The following is a 24,205-nucleotide window of genomic DNA, read 5'->3' on the forward strand; positions in this document are numbered from 1 at the left end:
GTACAGCACCAGTACTGGCCTTCCAACCTGCTGCAGACACTGCTCTCACCTCCCTCCCCGATCTCAACCCCCTTCAAGTCCTCGCACATAAGTCTAACAAAACCCCACCAACTCACCCCTTTTCTTTCTGCCGACAGTGATGGAAATGCACTGAGCAGGGGCACCGGAGAGTGCAGAGAGGTGAAGGGAGAATTCAGGTCAGTGCTGTATTTACTTAGCGGCAGTGGCACAGCTGTAGGCAGTCTAGGTCTATGTTAAGGTAAGGGCCTGGCGCTGCAGCTCCAATAGCCCCTGGGTATCTGCTACCCATCTCTGCCAATCCCTCCAATGACTTCCACTCAACCAAGTGATAAAATCTGAAATGCCAACAACTTCTATAGCCATCCACAACTGTCCCCAGCTATATCACTAACCTTGTGTCATAATACCAAACAAACCAGTCTCTCTGCTCCTTCTAAGACCCCCTGCTCTCTAGATCCCTCATCACTTCCTGCCATGGTCTCGACAGGACTTTTCCAGAGTCTCTGGAACGTCTTTACTCAATCTGTCCAACCATCTTCCACTCTATCCACCTTTAGTTAAGCCCTGAAAACCCATCTCTTTAGAGAAGCCTATCCTGCCTCCACCCAACTACTTTTATTTTCTCTTTCAGCTCATTCCTTTTATTAAGTTGTATTGTAATTGTACAGTCTGCCTTCATTTTGTAAAGCACTGTGCACACTGGACTATATCAATCCTGCATAATCTAGGTCCAGTCTGGCATTGGCTGCAAACTGTGGGCTGCTGGCATGAATATTCAAGAGCAGGGGGTCTGGTATGTCTCTGTCAGCATTTGCTTGATAGGAGAATCTTCATCCAAATGGTCTTGACCCACTAAAGTTAAAGAGGCATCCAAAAGCTGTAACACACCAACCTAAACTGAGCTTGTACTTCATATGCAGAGCTAGAGGTGCGCCAAAAAATATCAGCCAATAACTTTAATTTGGCCAGATGAAAAACAAAAAAACAGCCGATTCCAAAAGGGGGCGTGGTGCGACCCATTGTGGGAGTATCATCCTGGAGCACCCAGTCCTCCACCCCTCCCTCTCGCTGCGATCTTTATGATTCACAGAGCTGAATTGCCCAGCCATGTCTCACCTCCTATGAGATACAGCACACAAATCCAATGGTGGGACATTGAATCAGCGTGATGCGATTATAAGAGGCTGGACATTGTTACTGAGGCCTGGGCAAGTCAAATTTAGCTCCGTGAAACACGGAGATTGAAACTGATGCGGGCACTGGCAGGCTGCACATGATGGGCACTGGCAGAGGTTGCATTGATCTCCTGTATCATGTCTGCAGTCTCTGACCATCTCCTGTATCAGATCTGCTAGAGGTGCACCGAATGAAAATGTCGATAATACTATTAGCAGCGTGTTCAAGTAAGAGATTGCAGACATGATATAAGAGATGGTCAGAGACTACAGACTGGATTTTTCTTGACCTTTATTGCACTAAAGGTGCCAATAATGGGCAACAATAAAATCATATTAATTTAAATTGATGAAGTTAATTAAAAAGTTGAATACACCTATATATAAAAATATAAAAAAATTTAACTCATTTTCAGTATGTTCCCGGCGCCAAAATTTCCATTCAGTGCACCCCTAGTTATAGCCCCTAGTGGCCTTTCTGCTCTGCTTACTGTACAAACCTAGCAGCACACAGTATTCTTTCTTTGTGGGAGACTGTTCTCCACTGAACTTTGTAGTCAATTTTAATTATTATTTTTTTTTACAAAAATTAATACTGAGCAGGTTACTTAGATTTGCTCACTTGAGCCCTCTTTTGTTAACCATTTCCACCAATATAAGAAATGCATGCTTCAGTTCCATTGCCAACAGAAAGGGCCCTGGTTGGTCGGCTCTATCCCCCTTCACACCACTGCTTTGCATTTCTTGGCTTATCGTGACATTCACCTCAGTCCAATGTTGGTGCACATGGTGGTCAGTCCCTTTAATTATTAAATATTGAGCATGCTTTGCACATTTTTACAGCAGTTTAAACCAGAAACAAAAACACAACAGGCTAGTTCATTAAGAATTTATCACATTTCTAAATCATTTAGTTACACAGGAATATAGCAGTTCTCATTCCTGTTTCCACATAACTGTTTTGATCACAGAAGATAAAAATCCTTGAGAAACAAATCCAGTGGGGATTCTTTTTTCCTAGGCACCTTCTCATAGGAGAGGGAAAAAAAATCAAACAGGTTCTCATGTACAGGCTCAGATCATGTCACATTAGTTTATAAGATGAAAAACTTCAACCCTTTGTTCATTGAAGGGGAGCCGACAGTGATAGTCTTCAGCCCTCCAAAGGTCAAATTTAAGGCGAAAAAAAAAATAATTAAAATGGTCTAGATACAAAATTTATGTAAACCAACAAAATGGGCCATAAAGAATTTTAAACAGTGCGTACAATCTGAATAGGAAAATTATTTTCCACATTGAAGGTTTCAAGGAAGGAAACAAAAACTAACCTTCACAAAACACAACTTCACAAATATTGTACAATTAAACTTTATAATACATCTCAATTCATACTAGGAATGCAATCTAAAACTGCACGCTACTTCAGTGAAAGAAAAGGAAAAAAAAAAAAAAAAATAGACATTTTTGTGCAATTTTCTGCCCAAAATGGCAGTGATCCCTGCATTGTTTTTTATTATTTTCAAATGAACTTAACCCTTTTTCTGCCAAAGATGATCTGACAAGGCTTGGCTGCCCTCTTCAAGAGAGACCAGGTTAAGTAACAGTTACATATAATATAAAAAATAAAATGGAAAAAAAAAAAAAAAAGAAAAAAAAGAAAAGGAAGGCAAAAATTGGCAAACATCCAGCATCTCTAGTTATTTTTGTAGTTTGTTTTTAACCAAGTTGGTGAACATGTCATGATTAAAAAAATGGTTACTTTTTGTTGTATTTTAATAAATATACTGTATCTGACATCTGCACGGACATGATTATAGAATGGTATCAAAGTAAACAAATGGGCCAGCAACAGACAGCTGGTGTGTGTTGGGAGTCCTTCCTCTCATTGCGTTTGGTATCCAGCCATACGATAGCCTGTTTGGTTTGTGATCAGAGTTCCATTCTGTCCAGGTTGAGGTTGAACACCATAATTTGGTCCCACCCATGCTGCCGCTGCTGCTGCCGCTGCTGCAGATGATGGTGTTTGACTGCAAAAAGAAAAAAAAAAGGGGGGGGGAAAGAGGTTTATGGAATCTGTTTAGCTGCTGTAAAACTACTTTCCATATTGTACAGAAATTAAAGTGATATTAGGCCCCCCCGTTCACACATGTCTTGTCATGCAATTTGACAGTTCAAAATTGTACTGTTCAAATCGGTGCAACGCCAAATTTCACCAATTCAAAAAAGGTTCCTGCACCATTTTTGGCGATTTTGTGAGACTTGCACTGACATCTGTGCATGAAATCGCACTGACCTGCGGCTTTGAAATCATGCTCAAGTAGCACGATTTCAAAGCTGCATTCGTTGTGAACTAGGGCTCAAGGTAGTTTAAAAAAGAAAAATAAAGTCATACTTACCTGCTCTGTGTAATGGTTTTACACAGAGCAGCACCGATATTCCTCTTCTACGGTCACCCGTCGGTGCTCCTGGCTCCTCCTCTTATCCAAGTGCCCCCACAGCAAACCGCTTGCTATGAGGCACTTGTGCATGCCTGCTCTGTGTGTCCATAAGACACACAGACCAGGGCACTGCCCCTCTCTCTCCTCACTGGCTGAGACTGACAGCAATGAGAGTCAATGGCTTTCCGCTGCCGTTTCTATACGAGAGGCATGTATTATTCTTACTTGGATCTTGGTGTGTTTTTTTATTTATTTTTTCAGACCCATGCAATCCAGTATGAAGCTGTGCAGGAACAGTTTGCATTAAGACCAGTCACTACTTATCTGTATCCTTGTGCAAGAGGATTTGCCTTGTCTCTAAACAACCAACCCTGTAGTTTTTTGCAGGCAGCACGAAGAGGGTGTAACTTTTGGGTCCTTCCAGTTCTGCTTTCTGCACAGCCCAAGTGTACCACAGTGATGATACGATTACTTTTACAAGGTGATAACTGGGTTTGCAAAGGAATTTGGTAGATAAGATGGGTTTATACATTTTGTGGCTATTCTGGAATATATTTAAATAATTTTTGTGCCCAGATTTCAGGTTTGAACATGAGTTACCCTTCACGAGCAAGCAGGAGATATAGGGTTAGCCACTGCTGTACCAAACAGAATATGCCAGTTGTCCGATTGCAGGGCTTCAGTAGGTTTCCAAATACTTAATTTGCCACAAGTGTAGCGAGAACCTGAACTTGCTGAATCAGATTGCATTGAAGCCAGAGCCAGCCAGGCAAATGACATTTAAAAAAAGTGATTCGGCAGCCTTGGTTTCACCCAGGTTTCCTTTACATCGTTACATAGTAGGTGAGGTTGAAAAAAAAAAAAAAAAAGACACAAGTCAAACCTATGCGTGTGATATGTCAGTATTACATTGTATATCCCTGTATGTTGCGGTCGTTTAGTTTAAAAAAAAGCTATTAGCTAAGCACCTAATCAATGCCACCTTCTGAGAGCACCACCTGTGGAAGGGAGGGTATGTGGCAGCTCTCAACCCTGGTACTAAGGTGCACGGAAATGTGTTACAGGTCCACCAGTACAAACCCAGCATATGTACCAGGGGGTTCAGTAAGGGCTAGCAGTGTACATGGATGCTTGTGAAGCACTTTCGAACAAAAGTACCGTTTAGTTAATCTGTTAAAATGAAACCAGCACTCGCTCATTGTCTCCAAAAAAAAGTAATAAAATTACCTGAACACCATGGCTGGATCTCTCCGGCCCCTCATGTTTTGGCCACAAAAAGCTAATCACTGATGCGAGAAGCAAGTATGCAGGCCTGCTGTAATTTTTTTTGCCGGGAGAGGGAAGAGAGCAGAGGACTGAAGCATAAGGCTGGGCTCACATATATGAGAACTGGATGCGGATTTCATTGCATCCAATTCGCATGACAGGAGAGTGTGACCAGCTGTCAATAGACCTGGGTCACACAGGTTCAGGGCGACCGCAGTCCAGATTACAGAATTCAGGTGCGAATTAAGGCAAGAATTCGGACCTGAACCGATGAACAGGGATGCACCGAACCCCATGCTGTGAACCCGGCCTAAAAAAGGTAAAAATGGATTTGCATACGGGGTGGGGAGTTTTACTTTAGCCAAGGAGCCTAGAGAATAAAGACAAGTATACTTTTACACAAATTTGAAAAGGGCTGTTGTACCTCCGATAAATGCAGGCACGTGGAACCGCATGGTCGTGTTTTCCAGATAAGTGGGGGTGCCATTAAGAACAAATTGCACCCCTGCACTTCTGCTAAAAAGCAGCGTGTTTTGCCTGCATGTTCCCAACCTGCTCATGAGTGAACCTTATTGTCCAGCATGACGAACCCAAAACATACCGCCAAGGCAAGAAAAGGAGTGTCTCGAAGAAGCACATTAACCCCTTAACGCCCGCCGCACGACTATATACGTCCGCAAAATGGCACGGACAGGCAGATGGGCGTATATATACGTCCCTGCCTTCTAGCGGGTGGGGGGTTCGATCGGGACCCCCTCCGCTGCGTGCGGATTCCCTCGGGCAGCGATCGCTCCCCGGAACTGAAGAACGGGGAGAGCCGTATGTAAACACGGCTTCCCCGTGCTTCACTGTGGTGGCGTATCGATCGAGTGATCCCTTATATAAGGAAGACTCGATCGATGACGTCAGTCCTACAGCCACACCCCCCTACAGTTGTAAACACACACAAAGTGAACACTAACTCCTACAGCGCCCTCTGTGGTTAACTCCCAAACTGCAACTGTCATTTTCACAATAAACAATGCAATTTAAATGCATTTTTTGCTGTGAAAATGACAATGGTCCCAAAAATGTGTCAAAATTGTCCGAAGTGTCCGCCATAATGTCGCAGTCACGAAAAAAATCGCTGATCGCCGCCAATAGTAGTAAAAAAATAAAATGCAATAAAACTATCCCCTATTTTGTAAACGCTATAAATTTTGCGCAAACCAATACCAATCGATAAACGCTTATTGCAATTTTTTTACCAAAAATAGGAAGAAGAAGAATACGTATCGGCCTAAACTGAGGAAAAAAAAATGTTTTATATGTTTTTGGGGGATATTTATTATAGCAAAAAGTAAAAAATATTGAATTTTTTTAAAAATTGTCGCTCTATTTTTGTTTATAGCGCAAAAAAAAAAAAAAAAAAAAAAACGCAGAGGTGATCAAATACCACCAAAAGAAAGCTCTATTTGTGGGGAAAAAAGGACGCCAAATTTGTTTGGGAGCCACGTCGCACGACCGCGCAATTGTCTGTTAAAGCAACGCAGTGCCGAATCGCAAAACCTGGCCTGGGCATTTAGCTGCAAAATGGTCCGGGGCTTAAGTGGTTAAGGTAATTGGGTGGCCTAGTCAGTCTCCAGACCTTTATCCTATAGAAAGTTTATGGAGGGAGCTGAAACTTCAAATTGCCAAGAGACAGCCTAGAAACCTTACGGATTTAGAAAAGATCTGTAAAGAAGAGTGGACCAAAATCCCTCCTGAGAGGTGTGCAAACCTGGTCACCAACTACAACGTCTTACCTATGTGCTTACCATCAAGGGTTTATCCTCCAAGTACTAAGTTATGTTTGTGCTTGAGGATCAAATCTTATTTTACTCACTGAACAGCAACTTAATTTATAGCATTTGTTTTAGGTGTTTTTTTCTGGATTTTTGGTTGATATTCTGTCTCCATCATCCCTTTCACGCCGACGGAACGCATATATGCGTCCTCGGCTTTCAGGGGATATACCGGGATGATGCCTGCAGCCGCAGGCATCATCCCGGTACCGTTGTTTAGAGCGGGCGATCGGCTTTCCAAACATAACAACCGATGCGGCTAAAAGCCGCTCGGTTGTTATGCCGGAGGAGCGGGAGGGGACATCCCCCCCCTCCCGCCGCCTCTCGCCACTCTGACCGGGCCTCCCGATCCACGATCCGGCGCCTCCAGCGTCTCGGCGCGCTCTGAAACAAAGCCGTAAACGGCTTTGATTCAGTGTCCGCATTGAAACCACGGAAGCGGCGTCATGACGTCACTTCCGGGTTTCTCAGATGCCAATGGCGCTGGATTTAAAAAAGTACACAGTATTCAGAATCGCCGTTTTCGGCGATCTAAATACTTTGAAGTGCAAAGGAGGGCTCGGAGGTCGTTTAGACCCGCGATCCCTCCATAAAGAGTACCTGTCACCACCTATTGCTGTCACAAGGGATGTTTACATTCCTTGTGACAGCAATAAAAGTGATCAAAAATGTAAAAAAAAATAAAAAAAAATTTAATAATATTAGAAAAAAATAAATAAATAAGAAAACAAAAAAAAATTTTTTAAAGCGCCCCCCTCCCCGCGAGCTTGCGCAGCAAAGAAAGCGCATACGGAAGTCGCGCCCGCATATGAAAACGGTGTTCAAATAACACATGTGAGGTATCGCCGCGATCGTAAGAGCGAGAGCAATAATTATAGCACTAGGCCTACTCTGTAACTCTAACCTGGTAACCGTAAAAAAAGTTTAAAGCGTCGCCTATGGAGATTTTTAGTTACCGTAGTTTGTCGCCATTCCACGAGTGCGTGCAATTATAAAGCGTGTCATGCTTGGTATCTATTTACTCGGCATAACATCATCTTTCACATTATGCAAAAAAATTGGGCTAATTTAACTTTTTCATTTTTTTAAAATTCATGAAAGTAAATTTTTCCCAAAAAGTTGTGTTTAAAACACCGCCGCACAAATACCGTATGACATAAAATATTGCAACAATCGCCATTTTATTCTCTAGATTCTCTGCTAAAAATATATATATAATGTTTGGGGGTTCTAAGTAATTTTCTAGCCAAAAATATGGATTTTAACTTGTAAACACCAAATGTCATACATAGGCATAGGCATGAAAGGGTTAAAATACACCTATGATCAAAACGATAGACCCTTCATTTCTTGGCAAGTGGGCAACACTCACAAAAACTGTAGGGGGATCAAATAATTATTTTGCCCCACTGTATAGAAAGGTCCTCATGCCTACAAATTATGAAAACAAGCATGTTTTGTATGCGATAGTGAAAGCCTATGTGAAATGCAAAGCCTGGGCATCCAGAAATGAATGATTCAAGCTGTAATTTTATTTAAATACTCTTACTAAAGGGGCTGGCAACTTACAAGTGCATAAAACAATTAAAACTTTAAGAAATGATCATTGAGTTCTTCACTTATGCTGTCTTTCAAATCTTACATTCTTTGAATAGCTGTGACAAGCCCTCCTGATGCTAATGCTTTTTTAGTACATATCCTTGGTCTGGTTAGTATTTAAAAAAAATTTTTTATAACACTATAAAAATTTACAGCAGAGAACTTTTATTAATCACCTTGCGAACAGATACCACTGGTATCTTACTAGGAAATTATAATACTTTAATTATGCTTTGTAGCCTGAATAGCCTTTGCTTAGACCACAGGTCCGCAACCAGTGGTTCCTATACCAAGGAAATACTTTTACATGATAAACGTAAATTCATCACATCAGCAGAGATTTAGCAAGCGATACATTTTCCACATGGAGGCGTATTCAAGAATAGGTGATCCACATTGGAGGAGCATTTAAAGTGGGAAATACTTCAAAAATGCTGATAAACACCACCTTGGACTGTAAATTGAGTTTAGTCTCAACTTTTTTCAGTTATAAAATGGAATAAAGTTACGGACTCTGGTTTTGGTCACTTTTGTGCACCTAGGTGGTGATTGTAATGAACAGTGATATACATAAAATTCTTACCTAAAGCCCTGTTGATTCCAAGCTTGACCGTACACTCCATACGCAGGCACCTGCCAACCATTGGGCATATACTGGCCTATTTGCTGAGCTCCTCCATACCACTGTCCCCATTGTCCATATGTTGGCGGAAAGCTAATTTGGCTTTGCTGAGGGAAAGAGAAAAAAATTAAAAAAAAAAAAAAAAAGGGACTGTGAAAATAGTCAAAATAAATGGTCAAATAATGAAGGCACAAAGCAAAAACACTCACTTGCTTTATATGTAGGAGTAAAAACACTAACATCCTAAACTTTAAATTTAAAGTGGAAGTAAACCCTCCTATTGTTTTCAGCCAAGGAAGCTGCCATCTTGGCCTCTGTTTAAACTGCAACTGCCACGATGCTGCACATGTGATCAGTTATGAAACCAGCCATTGGATGGTTTGACAGTTTGGTTGAGAGCACAGCAAATGTGACAGCTAGCATTTCCGGCATGCCGGGAATGTTAACTGTTTTTTTAAACTATCAAATAGATGGGTTTACTTCCGCTTTAAGGAAAACTATATTAAATAGTGTCCTCAGATTTAGGAATAGACATCTTTCAAACCCAACTACTCATAGGACCGCATCCACAAAAAAAGTTGATCTTACTTGATCTGAAAGTGACTTTGAATAATAAAGTGGAGTTCCAGGCAAAACTTCTTTGAAAACATACGCAATTCCTACCCCACTTCCTTGGTTTTTCTCGTGCCCTCCTTCCTCTCGTCGCCTCCTGGGACCCGCGTGTGTCCCAGAAGACGGGACCATTCAGAAAGCGCTGTGCTACTCGCGCATGCGCAGTAGGAAACAGACTGCAAAGCTGCAAGGCTTCACTTTCTGTTTCTCTTAGTAAGGATGTCGGCGCATGCACCCGGAGCCGATGGATGGGGCCGACATCACGGGCTCCCTGGACAGATAAGTGTCCTTATATTAAAAGGCAACAGCTTGTAGCTCATGACTTGTATTTTTTTTTCTCACCCATGCTGGAACTCCACTTTAAAGGGGTTGTAAAGGTAAAAAAAAAAAAATCCCCAAATAGCTTCCTTTACCTTAGTGCAGTCCTCCTTCACTTACCTCATCCTTTGATTTTGCTTTTAAATGTCCTTATTTCTTCTAAGAAATCCTCACTACCGGTTCTTCTGTCCGTTACTCCACACAGTAATGCGAGGCTCTCCCTGGTGTGGAGTGTCGTGCTCGACCCCTCCCTTGGACTACCGGAGAGTCAGGACTCTCTCTACGTTGCAGATAGAGAAAGGAGCTGTGCGTTAGTGGGCGTCCTGACTCTGTTGTCCAAGGGAGGGGGCGCGCACAACACTCCACACCAGGGAAAAAGCCTTGCATTACTGTGTGGAGTAACAGACAGAAGAACAGGAAGTGAGGATTTCTCAGAAGAAATAAGGACATTTAAAAGCAAAAATCGAAGGATGAGGTAAGTGAAGGAGGACTGCACTAAGGTAAAGGAAGCTATGAAAAACTTTTTTTTACCTTTACAACCTCTTTAAAAATTTTATAATGTAACTAAAGTCAATTTGTTTTTTTTGTCCCCCGCCTTTAGGGATATTCACCCTCTGTTTGGTCTTGTTTACCAAGAGCGAAAGTGAAAGGAAACCAACGAAATGGTGAGAAATACAGGATGCCCTCACTTCCAGGGACAGGAATTTAAATTTCTCTCTACAAATGATTTTTTAGCAGTGTGAGAAATGGTTAGAACTTTTGTCCACATTACTGTTGGGGATCTTCCATTCACTTTCTGCGTGGTCACTGATAACCATTAAAGCAGTGGAAACCTGACAGAGGTTCTAACTGTTTGCTACTCTAGCCAAAGCCAAAAAGGTTTTGTCTGAACCTGTGTAAATGGGCCGAACACCTTCAGAAGGTGAAATGGTCCGTTTTACTTGTGGCACCCAACATAGCGATATCTGCCATTATAGATACTGCAATGACATATGAAAAAAGCAAAAAAAAAAAAAATCACCTGGGAGGTACTTTAGCCCTCCAAAACATCCGTAGTGAAGGGGAACCCTTTGTTACTCGTAAAATGTCCCACTTACAAGAAACTTTCCTAGTGAATTCCTATGGTCATCAATCTGTACCCACAACATCAACTGCCATTTAATTTCTCTCTGTTTAGTTACTGGCTTAGTAACGGACGATCTGCAAAATATGTAAAATGCACTTACTTGTTGTACTGGATTCAGCATATCTGGAGTCTCCTTGCCCCAGTAGCACTTTACCACATGACCTTCAATAGTAGTTCCATTCACACTAACTATAGCATGAGCTGCACTTTCATGAGAATTAAACCTGTAAAGATACATAACCACTGTCAAATAGTATTCACAGTAATTATACTTTTCCACATTCGTTTAGGCCATCACAAAGGCCACTTTGTGTTCTCATGGGTCAATATCATATAGACAATAAGGAAAGCAGTTATATATGCTTGCCAGGCCCAAAATTGCAAGATCATATCAATAAACCCCCCCTCTGAAGCTTCCCTCTAAACACTTTGCATATTATTTTATATATACTGTGATTCTGCCAAATATGCTACAAAAATCTACCGAGTCTGGCTGCAACCATTTTAACTGTGGGCAGCTGAAGCTGCTGCCTGTTCACTTCCTGGATTTACTCAGACATACAGAGGCACACCTCCAGCTCGGAAGCGCTCATTGGCCCTCTTAAGCCTAGTCTTTTTTTCCCCATTCAAGAAACAGGAAGTGGGCTGTAAATTGTATTTACTGGCAGAAAAAAAAATATTTTACTATCCAAAGGTATGCTATGACTAAGCACTAGTTTCAGTGCGAAACGTGTCAGCAGTCAGGTTTTATTTTGCTGTGACTTGTAGTGCTGTCCTTTTAACCACTTCCCGACGGCCGTACGAATATGTGCGGCCGCGGGGTGGTTCTAAATCTGACAGGACGCATATACGCGTCCTCCGCTCTTCCAGGCCACTAGAGGGCGCGCCCGCCGCATTCCTGAGATACCGATGTGCGTGCCTGGTGGCCGCGATGTTCGCCGGGCACCCGCGATCGGCGGTTACAGGGACAAGGATCTCTGTGTGTAAACACAGAGATCCATGTCCTGTCAGGGGAGAGAGAAGACCGATCTGTGTCCCTTGTACATAGGGACACAGCATCAGTCACCTCCCCCAGTCACCCCCCGGGAATACATTTAACCCCTTCCATGCCCCCCTAGTGTTAACCCCTTCACTGCCAGTCACATTTATACAGTAATCGGTGCATTTTTATAGCACTGATCGCAGTATAAATGTGAATGGCGCCAAAAATGTGTCCGCCATAACGTCGCAGTCCCAAAATAAAAAAAAATATAATCGCAGATCACCGCCATTAATAGTAAAAAAAAATATATAATGAAAATTAATAATTCTGTCCCCTATTTTGTAAGCGCTAGAACTTTTGCGCAAACCAGTCGCTTATTGCGTTTTTTTTTTTTCACCAAAAATATGTAGAAGAATACGTATCGGCCTAAACTGAGAAAAAACGTATTTTTTTTTTAAATGGGCTATTTATTAGAGTAACAAGTAAAAAATATTGACTTTTTTTCAAAATTGTCGCTGTTTTTTGTTTAGCGCAAAAAAAAAAAAACGCAGAGATGATCAAATACCACCAAAAGAAAGCTCTATTTGTGGGGAAAAAAGGACGCCAATTTTGTTTGGGAGCCACGTCGCACGACCGCGTAATTGTCAGTTAAAGCGACGCAGTGCCAGAAGCTGAAATTTCACCTGGTCAGGAAGGGGTATACGTGCCCAGTAAGGAAGTGGTTAATAAAAGGCTACAATTTGTGTGAGTGCGGCTGTCTAGAGACAATTTTTGTTCCTGCTCCTATAAGCCTAGGGTGTCAATCTGCATGCCTCACCGTGCCCATGTCTAGACGGACATTTAACATGGGAGTCTATGGAAGGGGTGCCCGGCTTTGGAAAAAAATAAAATAAAATCCGTGCTCCCCGGCCAACAAACCTTGCACACTTGTAGAGGAAGAGTGGGGGCTACATGTGTGCCAAGTTTGGGGTCCAGGGGACCTACGGCTAGCCAGTACCGGGCCCCCAAAGTCCGGGAGATCAGGTGCAAAAAGGTGATTCGAGTATAAACCGAGGGGGGCATTTTCAGCACAAATAAAATATGCTGAAAAACTCAGCTTATACTCGAGAATATACGGTAATTGATTAATTTCATAATCGATTATTTGTGTCGGCCTTAAATAAAAGCTATACTGGACTACATAAAAGTTAGACAGAACACTTGGTTAAGAACTAAAACTGAGTTTTGGTTCATTTTAAAGAAAGGAACACACTACAAAAAGACAACAGACAGACAAAAGAAAGTTCCCTGTGCAGTAAATTTACTTGGCAATCTAATGACTTACCGTACAAAAGAGTACCCTTTATCTGGAAAAACTCGAACCTCCATTATTTGACCAAATGGGGAAAAAGTCTGACGCATAAGTTGTTCTGTAGAAAAATCAGACACAAAATTAAAAGAAAGTCATCTCCCTAGGGCAGGATATAACCGCTCTGAAAAGCATAACGCTTACCTGTTAACCCGGATGTAACACCACCACAATACACAGTGCAGTTGCTGGGGCTTGACTGGTTGACCACCTCATCATAAGACAACTGTTTTGTATTTGCTGAAGAGAAAGAATATTTAGGAAGGCTTATAGAGTAAAGATCTAAATACATTACATACAAGATAATTTTTTATATATATATATATATATATATATATATATATATATATATATATATATATATATATATATATATATATATATATATATATATATATATATATACACACACACACACACACACACACACACACACACACACAGTTGAATTGATCACTAAAAAGGTAATGTCATCACACCACCAGTCTGTCCTAAACCTAAATTGATGCCACACCAATTACCAAAAGTAGTTCATGTACTACTTTTGGAGACTTCAGGAGCGATTTGAATAGACATCTGTGCATGAACCTGAACGGAGGTCTATCAAATCGCCCCTGAAGTCGAATTTGAAATCGTGCAAGTTCAGCTGAACGGAGCCAACTTCTACCCGTTTTATCATTGTTTTCCAGCGAACACATGACTCCTGGGCTCTCTCATCACCTCCCTGGCCGATGTCCGCAAGGGAATCTCGGCCCCCGCCCACTGGAGCAAAAAAAAATAAAAAAAATAAAAAAAAATAAAAAATGATCTTCCCCCATCCAGCCGATCCTTGTAGTGCAACAAATGCCACCACCTTAATCAAAACTCACAAATGGATGTACATGAATTGGGGCAGAGTCAGTGAACTGAACTTTAGCTTGAAGCCCATGGACATTGTAGTATTGATGTACTAAAACTGGAGTGTGTAAAATCTGGTGCAGCTCTGCACAGAAACCAATCACTTCCAGTTTTGTTGGGCTCAAGCTTAAACAAACTGAAGTTACACACCGATTGGCTGCCATGCAAAGCTACACCAGATTTTGCACTCTCCAGTTTAATAAAAAATCAACCTGTATCTCTTACTCTGCGTTTTAATAAAGAAGAACTATCATTACAACTTTACCTAGTTCTACCCCATCAGTTCATTTAGTACTGTCCCATGTATCTAGGTGCTTCCCTAGTCATGAGACCAGAAAAACCCAATAGTATCAGAATACTGATGTCCCAAAAAAAAAAAAAAAAAAAGTTACATTTTAAATGACAGATACCTGACCCAAATAAGTTACAACTGTACTTTTTAGATGCTGTTGAGATGCAACTCACATTCATAGGTGCTTTTTGGGGCTGGAGGTTTTCTCGTGGCCCAGTTTGTCCTGATTTGGCGACCACCAAGCCACTGTCCTCCCATCTGTGCAATAGCACTTTCTGCATCCTGAAAACACAAGACATTAAGACTAAAACACTGCTCAAATTATTTAGAATTCTTAAAATACATCAGTTATGAACAGAGGTGCCATGCCCACCTATGCCTGTTCTGGAGAAAATAAGAGAAACAAGGGTGCTGTGGGGTGTATATATTATATATATATATATATATATATATATATATATATATATATATATATATATATTATAGTGGATGAGGTCTGGTTATTACGTGAACCTTGGTTAACAAAAAAACACATACATAGTGTATGAGCCAAATGTCTTTCTGAAACACAATTTCTGCATGGGGTAAACAGATCAGGATTTTTTTATCAGCACAAGGGCCCTGAAAAATCTGTGCTGCTCCAATACCTCCACAGTAGCTTCAAAACTACCAGCAACTCTCACAGTAAGGGTTCATGGGCAATCGTGGGAGGGCGGGGGGTGGTGGTAAAAAAAAGGTGGTTAAGCTTCAGTTTTAACTTTCCACTGGATACCCACCCAAGTTCTAACATTACAGCTGAAAAGAGCTGTACAAATGCCGCGACAATTTTAACTCAGCCTACAGAATTCGACAGGCAGCACCGCCTATCAAACTCACCCACTGAGGTGAAAGAGCACTGCAACCATAAGGCAAACAATTGGCTTGCGTTTGCAGTGTGGCATCTTGATACAAAAAAACACACACACACACACACACACACACGGATAGAGTGGTGCTTTTAGCTGCTGATTTTACCGCAGCTAGAAGCACACAATGCTTTCCTATGACACCCTTCACACAATGCAGTTACTTACGGATAGAAAAAATAGAATTGAATGCGTCCAGGTGCGATCTGGCGCAGCTATCGGTACATAACCGCAGGTAATCGCAGTGCACTGTGTCAGCTGCGTTTGGTATGAATCTTGAGGGGGAACTCCACGCCAAATTTCAAATAAAAAAACAGCATGGGTTCCCTCTCCTAGAGCATACCAGGCCCTTAGGGTCTGCTATGGATTTTAAGGGCAACACCCATACGCCGACGTGGGGTTCCCCCAAAATCCATACCAGACCCTTATTCGAGCACGCAGCGCGGCCGGTCAGGAAAGGGGGTGGGGGATGAGCGAGCCATTCACCTGGACGAAAAAAAATGTAAGAAAAAAAAAAAAAAAAAAACACACTACAGGTTTTTAAAGTAATTTATTAGTCAGCTTCGGGGGTCTTCTTTCGACTTCTCCGCTCTTTCGTGGGGGGGGGCTTTCTTCTTTTAAGCTCTTTTACAAGCGGGGGCCCGGGTCTTCTGTCATCATCTCCCTTCTTCACTGTCTTTTTGCAGCTCTTTTACCAGTGGGGGCCCGGTCTTCTGCGTCGCCTTCTTCCATCTTCTCTTCTTCGATGTTGACACATCGCTTTCTCCCGCTGTAATGCTGGGTGCGCGGCTCGCACCGATTTATACAGGACCCTTATGATGTCACAGCCCCATCATGCTTCGGGTGGTGACGACATAAGGGGGCGGGGTCACCGGGTGATATCCGCCCCTCATGTCATTACCCGGAGCATGCTGGGACTGACGTCATAAGAGGCCAATATAAATCGTTACGCACCGCACACCCGGCATTCCAGCGGGAGGGAGCGTCGAGTCAACATCGAAGAAGAGAAGAGGGAAGAAGGCGCTTTCTGGTAAAAGAGCTGGAAGAAGACAGCTGTGCTGCCCGGCAGACGGGAGAAAGAACCGGAGAGCGGGAAAAGAGCGGAGAAGGGAGAAGTCGGAATTTTGGGGGAACCCCCACGCCGTTTTTTCAACGTACGGGGGTTCCCCTTAAAAACCATAGCAGACCCAAGGGCCTGGTATGCTCTTGGAGGGGAAACCCATGCAGGTTTTTTATTTGAAATTTGGCGTGGAGTTCCCCCTCAAGATTCATACCATACACAGTGCTTGATATTGGCAGGGATCCAAGTCGGATCCCCGTTCAATATCGTGCCGCGGCTAAAAGCACTGTACAAATGCAGGTGATCGCTGTGCCTGGAGTCTTAAATTTCAGCAGAAAATAAACTGCTTTTAAGTGCGGCAGAACAGCCGTTCGTGTGAAAGGGGCCTTTAGGTTGCCACAGGATTGTTTCCTGAATGCATGAACCACTTTACTGAGGGCGGGAGGCACTGGCGCTCCACTGTTTAAGAGTCTTAAAAAGGTATTTTCACACTCTAGGTATTAAAAAAAAAAAAATACCTGGAAAAAAAATGCTTCTCACAGAGAGAAATTAAACATATTTAAGTTGGAAATCCCCAGCAACTGAAAACACGTGCACAAGATGATGCTGATATTAGAGAACATGTAAAAGGTTGCAAACTTTAATACAAGCAGGAACTAAACATACCCATTTGTTGAAGAAAGACACAAAGCCATAGCCTTTTGATTTTCCAGTTGTCATGTCCTTCACTACTCGTGCATCTCTGCAATCAAAAAACAAAGACCCATTTACCGATGGAATCGCATTCTTAACAGCAAATACAAATAAGGGAAGCAAATCACAACAGACCACACTGTGACCCCCCATATCACTCCTTTGTCCCTTTTTAAAAGGCCAAAGTAGAAAACATCAGCAAATCAAAAAGTTTAAAGCAGTCCCCTTACATCATAAAAAGCTAAGAAATAACTTCTATTTCAAAAGGGGTGGAGGGAAATGGCAAGTAATCAGGTGTACATGCAAATTTGTTGATTATAACAACTTAAACACATTAACACAAACTACAGCTGATCCCACTCACAACATGGCTACTTCCACATCAAGCATGGGCTAAAGCAAGCGACTGAAAATTTAGTCATTTAACCTTGGAATAGTTGTACACCTTTAAAATAGTGGCTTTCTTGTGTGTTTTATCCATTCATTTATTTTAAACTCTTTCAGTGCAGAAGAGACCTGCAACAATGGTGCAGACCACGCCAGCTGTGAAAAAGTTAAACCATGCAATTTGTTCCTGATCATTGCAAACACAATTTCAATTACTTAAATGGAAATAAAAATAATAAAAACGGAAAATAGGAAAAATGATATAAATATATATTTAAAAAAAATAGGAATTAAAAAAAAGGGCATACGTGGCCTGTTAACTGAATTCTCAGGTCAATGCGTTAACCCCCTTTTTGGTCTGTGGCCAGCTGTAAATTTTGAGAAATTAAATATTAAAAACCAGTTAACAGTAATAAAAAAAAGAAAAAAAAGAAAAATTCAATAGTGAAATTATTTTGAATGAGGATTGGAGAACGCAGCAAGAATCTAAAAAGGACATTGAAGTTACACAGGAAAAAGATTGGCTCCGTCTTATCTTTCTACTTACGATATTCTTCCAAAAGGTCCAAAGGCAGCTTTAATGTCATCGGTTGTTATCTCGGGACTCAAATCACCAACAAAAACATGGAAATGATCTTGTTGGGAGAAGGAGATGGGAACAGGGTGAAAGGGGAAAACAACATTTTCATATTTTTAAAATGTCAGATATTACAGATTACGCAACTCAATATATTGCTCCATTATTAGAAAAAGAAAAAGCAGCAATTAGATACAGGATCTTAAACTAAAAGCCCCCCAGATTAGACCCCATTGCTCAATTCTATGCCCATGTATATTATAGTATCATTGGTCACTATATTCAGCCACTGAATTTATTTAAATATATATTTTTAATGAACTATGTACATAAAATATGCCCCCGATAAAGTGAAAAAACATCTACTTTTTTTGGTAAACACGCACAATTGGTATTCATCTGGAGAAAGAATATAGGCACAGCCATGCTCATTATAGGGCAGATATTGCCACAAAAGAAAAGAAGAAAAGAAAGTTATGGGAGTTTTAGACAAATATTCTACACTATGTATACAATAAAATGCCTTCTTAAAGGAGAATAGCTGCTCGGATCAGCAAGGATCTTTCCTTTGTTTACTAGGTATCAACTTTTTAAAGAACAAGTAGGAGAATATGGCTATTGCCTATGGCAAAGACTTGGAATGTGATCAGTCACCATGAAAAATATTGCCCCTTTTTCTTTTTCATCACGGATATGAATTAAGACATGATTTTCAAGTTGAATACAACAGAAAATGATGATATTTAGAGGGCCTTCCCTTTCTGGAATACACCAAGTTTCACATAAGATGAGACTTATGTTTTCCTAACATACACCACTATGCATACAGTACAGCAAAACCACCCTTTAACAAAGTGATATGTTTTGACAAACACATCAATATTCTTACTCTATGCCAGTCACAGGGACTTGCACAGAGAATCACATATTCCCCAGTTTTTTCCTTCATTTAAAGTACAACTAAAAGGCAACTTTTTTTTTTTAGTTTTGCATAAAAGTGGAGAGAGATTATGACCCTTTAAGGTCATTTCTCTTACTGTCCCTGCTAGGGAAGATTTAGCCCCAGCTCACACCAAATGCGGCTTTAAAACCAATTTCAAAGCCACCAGTCAGCGCGATTTTATGTGCGGGTTGCCCACATCTATGCGGCTTCATGCACTTGTGTCAAGTAGCATATGAAATCGCCCAAAAAATTGCAGGAACCTTTTCAAAATCAGCGTCGCACCGATTTGAATGATTCCATAGCCAGAAATAGGGTGGGACTTGTTATGCGAATTTGATCTGTCACATGACAAATTTCACCGACGTGAACGGGGCTTACCCTCTATTCACCCTGGTGACTGCTTTCACCTAAAGTGTCACCTGAACAGGAATAGAGGGGAAAATGGGGAAATCCTCCAATGGGGACACTAGTTATGGTGACAACAAAGGATTTCCTCGCTTTCCACTAATTTCCTGTTTTTGCTATGGGACAGAAAGGGAAGGAAAATCTCCTCAATTGGAGACATAAGGGGGCTTACAACCCTAACTATACACAAATAAAAAATAAGCCACCATGCCTTTTGTTCTACTTTTATGTTCCATCTTTGCTGTCATTTATACTCCAACCTACAGGTCTGTCTGCAGTAGCTTATGTTATTTAACGTGAAGCTCCAGCCACTTAATAAGTAATGGCATTATATATATATATATATATATATATATATATATATATATATATATATATATATATATATATATATATATATATATATATATATATATATACACACCATATTTACTGCTGGCTTAGTCTAGGAGGGTTCACATGCAGCAACCTTGGATTTTTCCTGAAGCAGGCAGCCCTTGTTAGGGAGCCACAGTGGTGATAAGCAAAACTAAACAGGAGGTACTTAACCCAATTATCAGCAAGGAATCATGGTACTGCATACAATGAGTCTTTTTCTAACATATACTCTTTTTGAATAGTGGTGTATTTTACAATAAGTATTATACAGTTTATTTCAAAGCAGCATATGCCAGAAAGCGAAAGGCTCTCCATAAAAGTGCATCTTCATGGAAATGTACCCAAGAGATGTGTAGATTAATTCATAAAAATGTTTTACTTCTTAAAGTCAACAAACATTAATTTAATGTTTAGCCAGTTCCCATCCGGCCTGTAAAATTATAGTCGAGCAGTAGAGCTCCCATCCTAGATGAACGTCATATGACGTCCTCCCAGGATCGCACATTGTGGACGCCCTAAGGGCTGCACTGTGGCAGGACCTGTCACTTACTATGTCCACTGGATACAGCGGATGACAAATAATTGTAACGGGCTTCTGCCAGTACCATGTAATCACTGTGACCAATCACAGCTAATGACAGTTGTACATAAATAAATGTCTTTCACTCATAACCAGTGTGTACTATTGTGTTCACCTTTGTGATTGGTCACAGCGATCACATGGTACACACAGGGTCAATCACAGTACATCTGTACCATGGGATAGCATTGGCCAATCGCAGCTTCACAATAGTACACACCGGATGAATGGATGGCAGTAAAAAAAGGGTTGCTTATAAACAGTGATCATCATTGTTATAAGCAATCAAAAAAAAAAAACCCTGGTCACCTTCCCAGAGTAGTACGTGTTCAATGCCACTATTGTCACACCGTACTGTTCTGGTTAGATAGAGATAGATATATATATATATATATATATCACCATTGTCTGGATTTCCTACAGAATACACACTGATTTTGGTTATTACCAAACAAATGTAGCAGAATACATTTTAGGGCTCTTTCACACGGGCGGACCGTATGTTCTTCTTTTTCATCCGTCTTCAGCGGAGCGATTCCGGCTGAGAAAGCGGAGGTTCACGGGGCGGATCATCACGGATGTGTCCCGTGTGAAAGAGGCCTTAGTCTAAATTTATGAAGAATAATTATTTGCAAAATTTTATAAACAGAAAAGAATGAGTTTTTCTAAATTTGTTTATTTAGCAAAAAAAAATCCAGTGGTAATTAAAATGGCACCAAAAGAAAAAAAACTGTCCAATAATAAAAAAAGATAAAAATGTAATTTTGGTACATGAGCGGTCTCCTTGAAGAAGGCATTTAGTGAAAATAAAAAAATACAGGTTTTAGTTTAGCTCCTTGTAGAATGTTATGAGCAATTGTAAATCTAGAACTCAAAGCATTCTTTGCTTTTCTACTTGTCTTGTGATAGCTAAACATCTAAATGTAGCTCCACAACTGCGTTTTGTAGCAGAACCACCTCCATAGAAGTGGTATGTCCAGCGACACCAATGTTATTATGGGATACAGAAGGTAAAGCTATGGTTTAAGGAATGGCTAGGTTCACTGGTTATACTCAATGACCTCAAGACTGCCAAGGTAAACAGAAAAGGGTAGCTTGAGAGGGTAATGGCAGAAGAAAAGGAGTGGATAGGAACAGCCTGACTGTCGCTGGTCACCCGTGAGAGATTTAATTTTTATCCATAAAAAGACACAATTACCTTGAGAACGCAGTGTGTTGACAACGGAACTACCTGATGACAAAGATTAGATTTGTTCTTAAAATATTAGCACAAACACAATAATACAAGTTATCTAAGGCAGTGTTTCTCAACCATCTTTTCTTTATCAAAGTATTAACATCTCACCCCACAATCTAAAAAAAATAGGGTATTGTTTAACATCTACTTAGATTGACCAACGTGGAAAGGAAGTAGTTAAAAAAGGCAGATTGACACTGCTTGAGGTATGTATGATAATCACAGGATGAGAAACACCAATCTAAAAACTGTCAAAATGTGTATAGTGGTTTTAATGTAAAATGCATTTATACATTACAAGTTAACGATTAACTAGTACAATGTGTGGTAAACTTACTGTTCGCATCTTTCTTTTGGCTGCTAGGAGTGGTGGCCCAGTTAACCTTTACTTCCTGTAAATCCAAAAGAAATACAACAAACACCATTGGTACACAAACCTTGATGAGTTCTACAAGTCTTGCAAGTCTGAGAAGCAGCTTTTTAGAAGAAAACATCTACTGTACTGATAAAAGCGATTAAAAAAAAAAAATGAAGCTACTTGCATTAAAGTGTCCTTGACCTGCTGTTTGTGCTCTATAATGCCAATACCAACTTCAGCAGTTTGGGTCATCTCCTCCAGCACCTTACTACTGGAACCAACAATGAAATTTAAGGGCATCCTCAATGGCCAATAGCAGGGTTAGATCCAACGCAGCCCAAAAACCTGACTAACATCATGAAATTGATGCTTTGCGTTTAGGGGCTCCTTGAACAAATCAGATACTACTATGTACTGCTGCCTACACATGCCTTTTTCTAATATAAAAACAGAGATTGTTCATGTTATAGCAAGCAGACCATAGCAATTACCACTTTCGGTAGGAAAAGTGACTGGTATTTGCACCGACAGAATAGAAAAATGTGTGAAACTGCTAATAAAAGTAGAACTAAAAGCAAAACTTTTCTTTTTTGATACATCGAGGGAAGGTTATAACTCCTGACGTTTTTTGCCTTCGGATTAGGGAGAATTTTCTTCACTACGTGGGCCATAGCCAAAACAGGAAACGAGGAAAAAAACAGTTCGAACCGAGAGAAATACCTGCTTTTCACCAGAACTAGTGTCACCACTGGAAGATTTTTCCTCCATTCCTGTTCTGGCGATGACTGAAAATGTGTGATTTTCTTTTACCGTCAGTGATAATGGTAAAAGAAAGGACAAATAGAGAGCGTGAATCTCCCTATTGGGGGACACAGACTGTCATAATTCCTCTTCACTAGCCATTTAAAAAAAATGCCTTTAAATTATACTTTAAACATGCTAAAATCACTAAAACACTGTTTTCTCTAAGTAAATGGAGCTTCATTTTAGCCACCTTACGAAACATCCAATACAGTGATTTTTTTGGGGGGACATAATGGGGTTGATTTACTAAAGGCAAATGAGGGGGAAGCTCTGCTGTTTTTATCCAATCATGTGCAAACAAAAATACTGTTTATTTTCCTTGCATGTCCCCCTCAGATCTACAGCGACTGCACTTCCAAGTGAACTTGTAGTGCAAAACCCCCTACGGGAATGAAATGCCACTCTTAATTTGAAAAATACATACCTTGCCCATTATCTTTCGCCCATTCATAGCAGCCAAGGATGCAGCGGCATGGCGGTGTTCATAAAACTCCACAAAGCAGTAGGGGTCATTTCCAGCGGTCTGCTCAAAAACAAAAAAAAAGGTACACGTTGAATAAATTAAAAAGTCACAAAAACTGTTACACAAGACAACATCAAGCATCTTAATTGACCAATGAAAAGATACCTATTGACTAAGGAATTAATAATTCTACTACTATCCATCTGCACATTGAAAACACTGGACAGTTTAACAAACAAAAGGTATGAATGGCCTTTCAAAACATGATAATCCACTCTTGTTCTGGCAGGCCTAATTACAGTCTATAGGCCCAAAATCATTTTAGCATGCTGTAACTTGTTTAGAAAATTGGGAGAGGCTGCCCAATAATAGGTCCCAACCTCAATTTGCAAAGTGTTTTCACTTATACTGAATTGCACTTAGACCACCCTAACAATCAGTACTTTTTGGACCTTGAAAAAGCATTGTATTCAGTGGACTGGGTGTATATGGGTGGGGTTCTGGTCCCCATGAAATTTGAGGAGGCTCTAAAGGATGTTACTGTATGAGCGCTCAGAGGTGGCCATTATTAAAACAGAGAGAAAATCACTTTCCCGTGAGCTGGGGCATCAGGCAGGGTTGCTCATTGCCTCCTGGGCCGTTTGCCCTCATGGTGAAGCTCATTGCGCTTGCATTACGTACCTCAGCGGTATCTGGGTGGGCAGCCTTGAAGAACGAACTGCCCTTTGTGCGGATGATGCGTTGCTGTTCCTGCAAAACCCTGAGGTTTCCATAGAGTTTGCCTTGGCTATCCTAGACCATACGGCCTCTTTTACAGGCTTACGAGTGAACAGGCACAAGTCTGCAGTTCTCCCTCTCAGTAAAAAACATACTTAGCTCATCCAATGTTCCACACC

General features: G+C 40.9%; 1 protein-coding gene across 1 annotated transcript in view; it reads right to left on the reverse strand.

Moving 5' to 3' along the window:
• Window positions 1-2,070: 2,070 nt before the first annotated feature.
• The window catches only part of TIA1 (TIA1 cytotoxic granule associated RNA binding protein), a 45,004-nt gene continuing 22,869 nt past the window's right edge, over window positions 2,071-24,205 (reverse strand). Inside the window, exons 3-13 of the mRNA XM_040345870.1 lie at window positions 23,271-23,369; window positions 22,022-22,076; window positions 21,646-21,678; window positions 18,112-18,199; window positions 17,151-17,226; window positions 14,693-14,801; window positions 13,475-13,570; window positions 13,307-13,391; window positions 11,101-11,224; window positions 8,906-9,051; window positions 2,071-3,223 (exon numbers count right to left, since the gene is read on the reverse strand). Of these exons, the coding sequence (XP_040201804.1) occupies window positions 3,079-3,223; window positions 8,906-9,051; window positions 11,101-11,224; window positions 13,307-13,391; window positions 13,475-13,570; window positions 14,693-14,801; window positions 17,151-17,226; window positions 18,112-18,199; window positions 21,646-21,678; window positions 22,022-22,076; window positions 23,271-23,369 (1,056 nt within the window). The 3' untranslated portion in view covers window positions 2,071-3,078. The remainder of the gene's footprint in view (window positions 3,224-8,905; window positions 9,052-11,100; window positions 11,225-13,306; window positions 13,392-13,474; window positions 13,571-14,692; window positions 14,802-17,150; window positions 17,227-18,111; window positions 18,200-21,645; window positions 21,679-22,021; window positions 22,077-23,270; window positions 23,370-24,205) is intronic.

Source organism: Rana temporaria, chromosome 3, assembly GCF_905171775.1.
Source record: "Rana temporaria chromosome 3, aRanTem1.1, whole genome shotgun sequence".
Taxonomy (NCBI): Eukaryota; Metazoa; Chordata; class Amphibia; order Anura; family Ranidae; genus Rana; species Rana temporaria.